At 46.5% G+C, this 12,055-nt stretch overlaps 1 protein-coding gene across 3 annotated transcripts in view; it reads left to right on the top strand.

The window, feature by feature from the left end:
* The window catches only part of LOC138299408 (keratin, type I cytoskeletal 13-like), a 106,050-nt gene that overhangs the window by 41,686 nt on the left and 52,309 nt on the right, over nucleotides 1–12,055 (top strand). Inside the window, exon 1 of one of the 3 annotated variants that reach the window (XM_069237639.1) lies at nucleotides 10,274–10,761. The exons of the other annotated variants lie outside the window; for them this stretch is intronic. Coding sequence (XP_069093740.1) covers nucleotides 10,327–10,761 — 435 coding nt within the window. The 5' untranslated portion in view covers nucleotides 10,274–10,326. Of the gene's footprint in view, nucleotides 1–10,273; nucleotides 10,762–12,055 lie in introns of those variants that run through there. 3 annotated transcript variants of the gene reach the window in all.

Here is a 12,055-nt window from a genome sequence, read left to right as displayed (position 1 = left end):
CATCTCCCTCATCTTCTGTGTGCCCTTCAGTGCTCTTGGCTGTCACCCAGGCCCTCAGCGTCTTTTGCAGCTCCTCCTTCCTGGATGAGCTCTTAATGGGACAGTCAAAACTTTTACAGAACTGCTTCAACTGAGTTTTGGTATAACTCTCCAATTTCTCAAGGTAAAAGTCAGCTCCAACTGATGCATCTCCAAGTAGAGACATGATGAAAGGTAAAAAGAGTGCAAAGTTCCAAATGCAGAAACAAGTTCCCAAATGAAGTTCAAAGTCAATCAAGGATCAGCGAAAAAAAACAAAGTGGACGTAGGGAAAAATGCACAAAAAGAGAAAAAGCAAAAATCTCAAGATGAGCAGTATGTGGTCACGTAGTGGTCTGAACTCAAACAGTAGTGTAGACTTAATTACTGTATGTCAAGTACAAATACAAGTCCAAATCCCAACCGCTGATCACCAATGTTAGAAATGGGGTCTTTGGTTGACAGTCAGGTTACCCCCTGTTCAAGCAAGGACCCTCACTCTAGTCAGGGTAAAAGAGAATCACCCTCAGCTAACCCCTGCTCACCCCCTTGGTAGCTTGGCAGAGCAGTAGGCTTAACTTCAGAGTGCTAGGTGTAAAGTATTTGTACCAACACACACAGTAACTTCATGAAAACACTACAAAATGACACAACACCAGTTTAGAAAAATAGGAAATATTTATCTAAACAAAACAAGACCAAAACGAAAAACATCCGACATACACAAGTCAAGTTATGAATTTTTAAAGATTAAACTAAAAAATAGCGCTTAGAAACAAAAATGCTTCGATGAGATGTTAACACGGTGTCGTGACGGAGTCGTTCCCAACAAGCCGACACCAGCGGCGCCGGACACGGAGTCGTGTAGACCCCCAAGTACAGTACCTATGGTGAAGAATGAAAACAAGCCGATGCGCGAAGTCGGGAATCGGGGTGTCTATGCGAAACGTTGAATCCGTGCACTTCGAACGGCGTCGGTCACGACGTGGTGCGGCGACTTCCACGGAGTCGCGGACTTCTGCGGGGCTGCAGCGGCGTCGGGCCTGCGAAGAGCATCGTGTTCCAGCAAAGGTCACGGCGTCGGGACACGGCGAATGGACAGACGGCGTCACCGGATTCAGTAGCGGCGTTGGTCCGGAGTCATCCGAAGTCGATTTCCTTGGATTTCCACCAGCTTTCCTTTCAAGGGCCCAAGGACTGGATAGGGCACCACTTGTCAGAGCAGGAGTCTCTCCAGAGACTCCAGGTGCTGGCAGAGAGAAGTCTTTGCTGTCCCTGGGACTTCAAACAACAGGAGGCAAGCTCTAAATCAAGCCCTTGGAGATTTCTTCACAAGATGGAAGGCACACAAAGTCCAGTCTTTGCCCTCTTACTCTGGCAGAAGCAGCACTGCAGGAAAGCTCCACAAAGCACAGTCACAGGCAGGGCAGCACTTCTTCCTCAGTTATCAGCTCTTCTCCAGGCAGAGGTTCCTCTTGGTTCCAGAAGTGTTTCTAAAGTCTGTAGATTTGGGTGCCCTTCTTATACCCATTTTAGTCTTTGAAGTCACCTTTCTTCAAAGGGGACTCACACCTACTTGTGAAATCCTGCCTTGCCCAGGCAAGGCACCAGACACACAGCAGGGGGTTGGAGCCGGCATTGTCAGAGGCAGGCACAGTCCTTTCAGATGAGAGTGACCACTCCACCCCTCCCTCCTAGCAGAGATGGCTAATCAGGAAATGCAGGTTACACCCCAGCCCCCTTTGTGTCACTGTCTAGTGCGAGGTGAAAAACAACCCAACTGTCAAACTGACCCAGACAGGGAATTCACAAACAAGGCAGAGTCACAGAATGGTTTAAGCAAGAAAATGCTCACTTTCTAAAAGTGGCATTTTCAAACGCACAATCTTAAAATCAACTTTACTAAAAGATGTATTTTTTAATTGTGAGTTCAGGGACCCCAAACTCCACATGTCCATCTACTCTCTAGGGGAATCTACACTTTAATCATATTTAAAGGTAGCCCCCATATTATCCTATGAGAGAGACAGGCCTTGTAACAGTGAAAAAACGAAATTGGCAGTATTTCACTGTCAGGACATATAAACCACATTACTATGGCCCTCATTCTGACCTTGGCGGGCGGCGGAGGCCGCCCGCCAAAGTCCCGCCGTCAGGTTACCGTTCCGCGGTCGAAAGACCGCGGCGGTAATTCTGACATTCCCGCTGGGCTGGCGGGCGGTCTCCTTCAGACCGCCAGCCAGCCCAGCGGGAAAGAGGCTTCCACAATGAAGCCGGCTCGGAATCGAGCCGGCGGAGTGGAAGCTGTGCGACGGGTGCAGTTGCACCCGTCGCGTATTTCACTGTCTGCGCAGCAGACAGTGAAATACATTTAGGGGCCCTCTTACGGGGGCCCCTGCAGTGCCCATGCCAGTGGCATGGGCACTGCAGGGGCCCCCAGGGGCCCCGCGACCCCCCCTACCGCCATCCGGATCTCGGCGGTCCGACCGCCGGGATCTGGATGGCGGTAGCGGGGGTCAGAATCCCCGCGGCGGTGCAGCAAGCTGCGCCGCCGCGGAGGATTCAATGGGGCCGCGGTACACTGGCGGGACCCCGCCAGTGGTGCCGGTCCGACCGCGGCTTTACCGCCGCGGTCGGAATCCCCATTGGAGCACCGCCGGCTTGTCGGCGGTGCTCCCGCGGTCCTCCGCCCTGGCGGTCAAAGACCGCCAGGGTCAGAATGAGGGCCTATATGTCCTACCTTATCCATACACTGCACCCTGCTCTTGGGGCTACCTAGGGCCTACCTTAGGGGTGCCTTACATGTAAGAAAAGGGAAGGTTTATTCCTGGCAAGTGGGTACACTTGCCAAGTCGAATTTACAGTGTAAAAATACACTTACAGACACTGCAGCGGCAGGTCTGAGACATGATTACAGGGTTACTTGTGTGGGTGGCACAACCAGTGCTGCAGGCCCACTAGTAACATTTGATTTACAGGCCCTGGGCACCTCTAGTGCACTTTACTAGGGACTTAACAGTAAAACAAATATGCCAATCATGGAGAACCAATTACGTACACATTTTAAACAGGAGCACTTGCACTTTAGCACTGGTTAGCAGTGGTAAAGTGCCCAGAGTAACAAAAACAGTAAAATCAGAGTCCAGCACACTTCAACAACCTGGGGAACAGAGGCAAAAAGTTAAGGGAGACCACACCAGGGATGAAAAGTCTAACAATAGTTCTATTAGATTACATTGTGGTTACACTATTCTGGTAACATACCTTATGTGCAGTGCAGTTGACTTGTCAATGGGGTTCCAGTGAATGAGGAACTGGATGCTGGTTGCAAAGCTGGAGCAGGTTGCGGGAAGCAATTCAAAGGTATTAAATAGGATTGCAGCAATCACAGACACCTATCACTCCACAGATGATTCAAAAAGAGGATCATATGGATTAGGGATGTGTGTACTTTATGTAAATTGCTTTTGCATAATTCGTGAAATTTCAGAACAAAATTGTGAAATTACAAGTAATTAGGCGAAATGGAAATGTGTTATGGAAATGTGGAATTTTGTGCAATTTGTAAGCACTAAAAAGCACCCTTGCATCGATTTTTGGTGCACAGAGGCATTTAAACAAAGTACTGCAAACAACATCCACTCTCGGTATGTTTTTCACATGCACTTGCTGTAAATGTTTTACTGCAAATGGTGCGTAATTACACTGTATTCTAATGGTGTAATTTGGGGGATCTCAAGAGTAATTGCATGCATATTGCAAAATTCCCAAAATTATTCAAATTATGTTACCGTAATTTAAAGTTCACCCGTCTTAATATGAATGTGGTTTCGGGGGAAGGAGGTCATCAAAACTAAGACTTTATCCTGGATCCCGAACTCATAAGAGTTTGAGGAGAGTGGGCGGATCAGTCACATCAAAGGCAGTGGAGAGATCCAGAGAATCAGAAATGCAGTTCCATTCTTGTCCACTTGAGTTTTGCTGTCATCCATTGCGATGATGACAGGAGTTTCTGACCCATGCACAAGGGACACACATCTGACCATCAGCTAAAAACTCGTTAATGTAGTCTCTGAGCTAATGGAATGCAATTTGTACAATTAATTCACTCAGGAAATGACTTGTAGAAGTCCTTATTGTCTAGGGCGACCAGAATTTTAAAGTAAAAAACTGGGACATTTTATAAAAATTGAAAAATGGACTACAATTTTACTTCAATCCACCGCAAGGAATGACAGCACTCATCAGCATAGAATTACTGCAGAGGCACTAAGAACCAAAATAAAATGCAATTTTTAATGCTAGCATCAAGCCTGTTAATTCAATTGCTTTCTTATAACACCTGCTAACTATCCCAGCTTTGCAAAACATAAAGCGGCACCTCCCACCTTTTTCAGTAGACCATCTCTAAAAACCGGGACATGAGCTAAATTTCCTATAATCTGCCGGGACAGGTTATGAAAATCGATCTGTACCGGCAAATCCGGGAAGCCTGGTCACCCTATAATTGTCTGAGTCGATTGTCGACTTCTACAAAAAAAAAAAAATATGGCACATTTTCCTGTTACTAGGGTAGAAACCCTCAAAAATGAAATATTGTGCATGATAAACTGATGGACAGTGGGAAGTGAAAAAAATGTCTTGAAAATAATGTTTGGGTAACTGGAGGCATCAAGCTTCACAAGATAAATGTCACAAAGCTGGAGAAATGATCAAAGAAAGGTAGCAACAAGAGACAGAGGTGGAGTCAAGCTGCGACCCTGGGAGCAGGTTAATGCTTTGGTGAAGGGGGATTAGAGGCCAAAAGCTTTTATGTCAAAGAGGTCCCTGATAGTGAATGGTTCAAAAGTGTTGAGTTGAGATGGGTTAATCCATGGTTGTTTCTGGGTTTTGTAATTCAGACAAACTCTGGTGTTGACCAATGAGTTTGAAAGAAAAAAGGATAAAGTTTGCCTCACTGCAGTTTCGGAGATCAAAGAAGGTGTTTCCTGAGAAGTGACAGGAGACAAATGATGACTGGGGAGAAATGTCACCATAATTGAAGGGATTTGCATTAAGGGGCAGAATCAGCTAGGCAGGTGAGAACTGAGGGTGCAGATGTGGAGGTGTTTGTGAATCCCCAGACATTGTGTTCAGTCTTCCCTGAATAATGATTTTATGGCATTGTAATTGTTAGAAATTGGGTTTTTGGTTGACAGTCAGGTTACCCCCTGTTCAAGTAAGGACCCTCACTCTAGTCAGGGTAAAAGAGAATCACCCTTAGCTAACCCCTGTTTACCCCCTTGGTAGCTTGGCAGACCAGTAGTCTTAACTTCAGAGTGCTAGGCGTAAAGTATTTGTACCAACACACACAGTAACTTAATGAAAACACTACAAAATGACATCACACAGATTTAGAAAAATAGGAAATATTTATCTAAACAAAACAAGACCAAAACAACAAAATTCCACAATACACAAGTCAAGTTAGGAATTTTTAAAGATTAAATGAAAAAATAGTGCTTAGAAACACAAAATGCTTCGATGAGGTGTTACCACGGCATCGTGACGGAGTAGTTCCCAACAATCTGACACCAACGGAGCTGGCCACGGAGTCACATGGACCCCCAGGTACAGTACCTTGGTGAAGAATGAAAACAAGCCGATGCTCGAAGACGGGGATCGCAGCGTCTGTGCGAAATGTTGAATCCGCACACTTCAATCGGCGTCAGTCATGACGTGGTGCGGCGACTTCCACGGAGTCGTGGACTTCGGTGGGGCTGCAGCGGTGTCGGGCCTGTGAAGGTCATTGCGTTCCAGCAAAGATCACAGAGTCGGTTGCAGATGGTGTCACCGGATTCTGCAGCGGCGTCGGTCCGGAGTTGTCCGGAGTCGATTTCCTTGAATTTTCACCAGCTTTTCCTTTCAAGGACCCAGGGACTGGATAGGGCACCACTTGTCAGGGCAGAGATCTCAGCAGAGAGTCCAGGTGCTGGTAAGGGGGATGTCTTTGCTGTCCCTGAGACTTCAAACAACAGAAGGCAAGCTTTAAATCAAGCCCTTGGAGATCTAGTGCACTTTACTAGGGACTTACTAGTGAATCCTGAAGTATTGTTAATTACATTATCAATACCCGGCTTAGGGATGACACAACCCCCTTTATCCATGTATCATTACTGTTAGACTTTTCATCCTTGGCGTGGTCTCCCTTAACATTTTGCCTCTGTTTCCCAGGTTGTTGATGTGTGCTGGGCTCTGATTTTGCTGTTTTTGTTACTCTGGGCACTTTACCACTGCTAACCAGTGCTAAAGTGCAAGTGCCCCTTTACAAAATGTTTATGTAATTGGCTTATCCATGATTGGCATATTTGATTTATTAGTAAGTCCCTAGTACAGTGCACTAGAGATGCCCAGGGCCTGTAAATCAAATGCTACTAGTGGGCCTGCAGCACTGGTAGTGCCACCCACATAAGTAGCTCTGTAATCATGTCTCAGACCTGCCACTGCAGTGTCTGTGTGTACAATTTTAACTGTAAATTCGACTTGGCATCTAAACCTTCCCTTTTCTTACATGTAACACACATCTAAGGTAGGCCCTAGGTAGCCCCAAGGGCAGGGTGCAGTGTGTGGTTAAGGTAGGACACATAGTAATGTGTTTTATATGTCCTGACTGTGAAATATTGCTAAATTCGTTTTTCACTGTTGCAAGGCCTGTCCCTCTCATGGATTAACATGGGGGCTACCTTTAAATCTGATTAAAGTGTAGATTCCCTTTGGGAGTGGATGGACATGTGAAGTTTGGGGTCTCTGAGCTCACAATTTAAAAATACATCTTTTAGTTAAGTTGATTTTAAGATTGTGTGTTTGAAAAAGCCACTTTTAGAAAGGGATCATTTTCTTGCTTATACCATTTCTGTGACTCTGCCTGTTTGTGGATTCCCTGTCTGGGTCAGTTTGACAGTTGAGTTGCTTGCACCTCACACTATACAGTGACACAAAGGGAGCTGGGGTGTAGCCCGCATATCCTGATGAGCCATCTATGCTAGGAGGGGGGGGAGGAGTGGTCACTCACACCTGAAAGGGCTGTGCCTGCCCTCACACAATGCAGGAGTCTCCAACCCCCTGGTGAGTGTCTGGGGCCTGGCCTGGGCAAGGCAGGATTTCATATTCAAGAGAGACTTTGCTTTGAAGTAGGCCTACTTCAAAGGAGAAATTTGGTATAAGAAGGGCACCCAAAATCACAGACTTTAGAACACTTCTGGAAACCAAGAGGAACCTCTGCCTAGAGAAGAGCTGAAGAGCTGAGGAAGAAGAGCTGCGCTGCCTTTGACTGTGCTTTGTGGAACTATCCTGCAGTTGCTGTTTCTGCCAGAGCAAGAGGGCAAACACTGGACTTTGTGTGCCTTCCATCTTGGGAAGATCTCCAAGGGCTTGATTTAGAGCTTGCCTCTTGTTGTTTGAAGTCTCAGAGACAGCAAAGACTTCTCTCTGCCAGCACCTGGAGTCTCTGGAGAGACTCCTACTCTGCCAAGTGGTGCCCATCCAGTTCCTGGGACCCTAAAAGGAGAAGCTGGCAGCCTAAGAGGAAGAAATCCATGCACAGAACGCCGTGCAGGGAAAAGATCGACATGACTCCGATCTGCGGCTGGGAAATCGACTCGCCGTTGGCTTTGTGGCTAAAAACCGACGCTCTCCTGCAACGCGACCGAAGAATGGACGCATGGAGCTTGAGAAACGACGTGCAGCATCACTGACGGAGGCTGGTGAGATCGCAACCCACGCTGCGTGGTTTTCGGATCATCGTGCGGCTGGATTTCCGATGCAAGTACCACTGGGTGTGCAAAAACAATGCAAGGCCTGCCCGGACCCGATAGTGCTGACCGGATCAACGCATCGCTCTCCTGCAGAGAGCAGAAACGATGCGCCCCGACCCAACGAAAGGAGATACGATGCAAGGTCTCGCTTGTGAGTGAAATTGACGCATCGCAAGCCCTTTTTGATGCACACTCACCCATGCAGGGTTATTTTTGAGCACCCAAGGTACATTTTCACGCTACCAGTGTTAGTGTGTGTGTTTAAACTACATAAAGACTCTTTTTGCTTTTTAATTGATATCTTGACTTGTGTATTGTGGAGTTTTGTCGTTTTGGTCTTGTTTTGTTTAGATAAATATTTCCTATTTTTCTAAAACTGTGTTGTGTCATTTTGTAGTGATTTCATTAAGTTACTGTGTGTTTTGGTAGAAATACTTTACACCTAGCACTCTGAAGTTCAGCCTACTGCTCGTGCCAAGCTACCAAGAGGATAAGCAGGGGTTAGCTGAGGGTGATTCTCTTTTACCCTGACTAGAGTGAGGGTCCTTGCTTGGACAGGGGGTAACCTGACTGCCAACCAAAGACCCCATTTCTAACAAAGCTGTTTGCTCCCATCCTATTACACAAATTGCAAAAATGGTGGAGATAATTTTTCCAGGTTTTTTGTCACAAGTGCAAGTTTTCAGAAATATGGCTGAGGAAGACATGGTTTGAAGTTGGGAGGCTGGGGAGAAAGAAGTATGCACTGGTCATGCTGGAAGCAGGGGAAACTTCTGGAATGCTGGGGTACAGAGAGTTGCGTTTCGGCAAGGTCAGACTGGCCTGTAGCTGGGCAGTGCCCAATGGGCTGGTCTGACAGTTCAGTATGTCAGCCGATTTATTTAACAGCTGCCGGGCTGGTTTTCGGGGCAGGTGGCCATTTATTTACTGTTGATGTCCCTGATATTACCACAAGTGTTGCCTGCAGCAAAAGCAAATTCATTCATTCTCTCACACCTTGCCAATTTCCTATGCAGTGTGTTTTTACAAGTTCAAAACTAGCATGAATTGCAAATGTAGGCTAATTTTTTCACCATCTGGTTCGCTAATGGAGTCAATTTTATTTTGATTCCTGGGCCTATTTTTTGTCCCTGTCTGACCCTGCTTTCAGTGCTAGTATCCATCAGCGGCGACTCCTCCATTATGCCAAAGGAGTGTGGCCTCACTGCTCTCTCAGGAGTGCAGACACGAAAAAAAGAAAATGATAATAAAACAATGTTATTATCATTTTATTTTTCATCACGGAAAGCCGAGTCTAAGGTGGGTCAGGCCATCCTAACAGACGGAGCAGGGAAGAGGAGCAGTAGACAACGTAAGTGTGCATGTTGGTTTGGCTGGCCATGTTAGGATGGCCAAACTAACATGCGCACTTAGATTTCTCCAACCCAAGCTGTGTTGCACAGCTGGGTGGAAAACAAAAACAGGCTCCCAGGCCTTGACTGAATGCCAAACCAGCCCAATCAGACCAATAACGGTGCTTTTGTCATGCTGGGTAATAGTATTACCAGCATGAGAGGAGAGTCTAGCTTGGCATAGAGGAGTCTGGGAGCCCAGGCACCAGTTCATGGACTGCTGGGATTTGACGCGCACAGAGGAGCAGGCGGCAGGTAAGTACTCACATTTTTTTGTGTTTTTCTCCCCCATGCTGCCCCGCTACTTTTCTTTTACAGCAGCCGCCTCTGGTACCCATGTAGCCCTGTAGGCAATAATTAGGGACACATTTTACATGGGCAAACACGATTTTCTGCTGTGAAAAAAATAATTCTCCTTTGTAACCATGTGACACACCATGGAGCACTTGATTATTTCATCATCATCACTTCAGATCTACACGCAAAATATTTTTTTATCCCAACACATTTGGAAAATTGAATAATGAATAGGGCCACTGGAATTATATTAGCTGCTGCATTCTCTGTATAAATATAGGTTGGACGAGTTTGGAATATAATCCATCATCTGAATGATATGCAGATTTTAACAAGTTTTTTTTGTTTCTAGTTTAACCTGATCAAAAGTTGTACGAACAGTGGCAGGCCCTTTGTAATAATTAACTGGTCAGGTTTCAGTTGCTGATTATTTTATTTAAGTGTTAAACTGAGGTGAAACCTTTCCCAGTGTTAAACGCGTGTCAAATCAAATGGCTTTGGGGAAGTGGGTGCGTCACATAATAATGCAGACATGTTGGAAGGCGCAGGTTATACGTGTCAAACCTCCAGCCCTGGGCAGTGTACGTTTTGTAAACAGGGTTAAACAATAAGATGGCCGTGCATCTGTCTCCAAGGAATTTCTAGAACATCAACGGGACCTCGTCAACTTTGGCCTTTTTGCCCTGGGTGCAGAACAGCTCTTGAGAGCAAAACCTGCTCCACTGGCAACGCCCCCTGTGAGGCGCATAAATACATACCTGGACTGCGGATGTCCAAACCCTGTCGCACGCGCTGCATTACATCTTGGTGTTATCCTTCTTCGCGCTATGGCTTACTTTTCACGACCGGGCAATGCCTGGGTCAGAAAGCCTGCCAATCCACCAGAACATTTGAAAACAGTTTCAGGGAAAGTATTTGAAGATACTACCCCGCAGGGCATTATCGGACATGCCTCCTCTTCCTCTGCTTCGAGGACCTCCTTTAGTGGGGACTACTCTCAAGGCTTTAGCAATGGTTTTGTTGCTGGGTCAAGCAGCGCCGATTCCTCGTCCGTCTTTTCTTTCAACGACAAGCAGACAATGCAAAACCTTAACGAACGTCTGGCCAGCTACCTGGACAAGGTGCACACCCTAGAGGAGTCCAATATAGAACTCGAGGTCAAGATCCTCGAGTGGTACGACAAGCAGGGGGCATCCGCGTCCACCGCTACTCAACGAGACCACGATCTCTTCTACAAGGCCATCGATGAGCTGCGGGCCAAGGTACAGTGCGGCAAGGGTTGAATGGCTATAGCGCGACAGTATATCCGGTACTCTGGAGGAATTGTCAATAGGAAGAAAGTGCTAGCAATAAGAATGTCTCCTGCTTGTTCACACTACTATGTTTCTTAGTGCATAATTTGAAGTGTTGTTTAGGGATGGGTGGTAAACTGCGCTCCACCGGCGGAGTTTTGCCCACACTGCGCTGTGCTTGGAACACAGAGTTTGCCAAAAACTCCGCCAACCGCTGCGTGACGGCGGAGTTCTTCTTTCGCACAGTTCACTAAGATGGCTACTGTGAGGGGTGAAAAACAAGCGCTTGAAAGCCTCCGAGTGAGATTTCTCATTGTGGGCAGTTGCAGAAGGTGGCCACTGCTCACGATGAGAAAGTTGCCACTCATGTTGCAAAAGCAGCCTCTTGAGTAGAAAATCTGCTTGAGAAGCATAAATAAGCAGTGCCCTCTGGAGCGCTGACTGGTACCGTTCATGCTAATTTTACAGTGCTGGACAAACTCTGGGTGATAAAAATCAGCACAAGCAGTGCGAAATTCTGCCAGTTGTAGCACTCCGCGGAATTTTGTTGAGTTTTTAGGTATCTATGCGGAATCCCGCAGAGTAAAACTCAGTGAGTTCCACCCACCCCTGTTGTTGTTTGACCCAACCTCTTGGAGGAGCACATTGGGGGATGTCTGTGTACCAGGATCCCTTTGTTAGCATTGACCTCATAGAGTTGATGTGGAGAACTTTCTTAAGGCATTCATTCTTTCATGCTATAGACACTACACAACCTGTCTCTGTCCTCCATTTTTTGTCTAGAGCACAGCATTCATATCATACAAGCCCTGGGTTAATTGAGGAGTTTATCCACTGAAAGTGTCCTTACTCATTGCTTTGCCTTCATACCACTTGTCACACCTCTAACGCCCCAATTATGAGTTGGGCGGGGAACTATCACCATGTGGAATTCTGCCTCACCTGATGACAAGTGGGTTGCTTTCCCGAATTAGATTTTCCGGGTGCAAGAATGCTGGACCCGATTTACTGCCCATAAAGTTAGATGATAGAGTCACTTGATACTTTGACTGCAATAACAGTCAATGCTGTGCTCCCATTTCTGCCCAAGCATATTTTTCAGCAAAGGCACTTTTTTCACTTTCCACTTCTACCCTGCCAATCCTCTTCTTTCCACCCCTGTGCAGCACCTGCTCCCAGCTCACTTTTACTGTCTGCTCATCAGTGCTTAATTTGTAAAGAAATACATGGCAGGGCTCTCGTGAGGAGACCACTGCAGCTTACA

The sequence above is a fragment of the Pleurodeles waltl genome, chromosome 6 (genome assembly GCF_031143425.1).
Source record: "Pleurodeles waltl isolate 20211129_DDA chromosome 6, aPleWal1.hap1.20221129, whole genome shotgun sequence".
NCBI classification, from domain to species: domain Eukaryota; kingdom Metazoa; phylum Chordata; class Amphibia; order Caudata; family Salamandridae; genus Pleurodeles; species Pleurodeles waltl.
The sequence above is the reverse complement of the archived record's forward strand: the minus strand, read 5'-3'. Positions and strand labels throughout refer to the sequence as shown.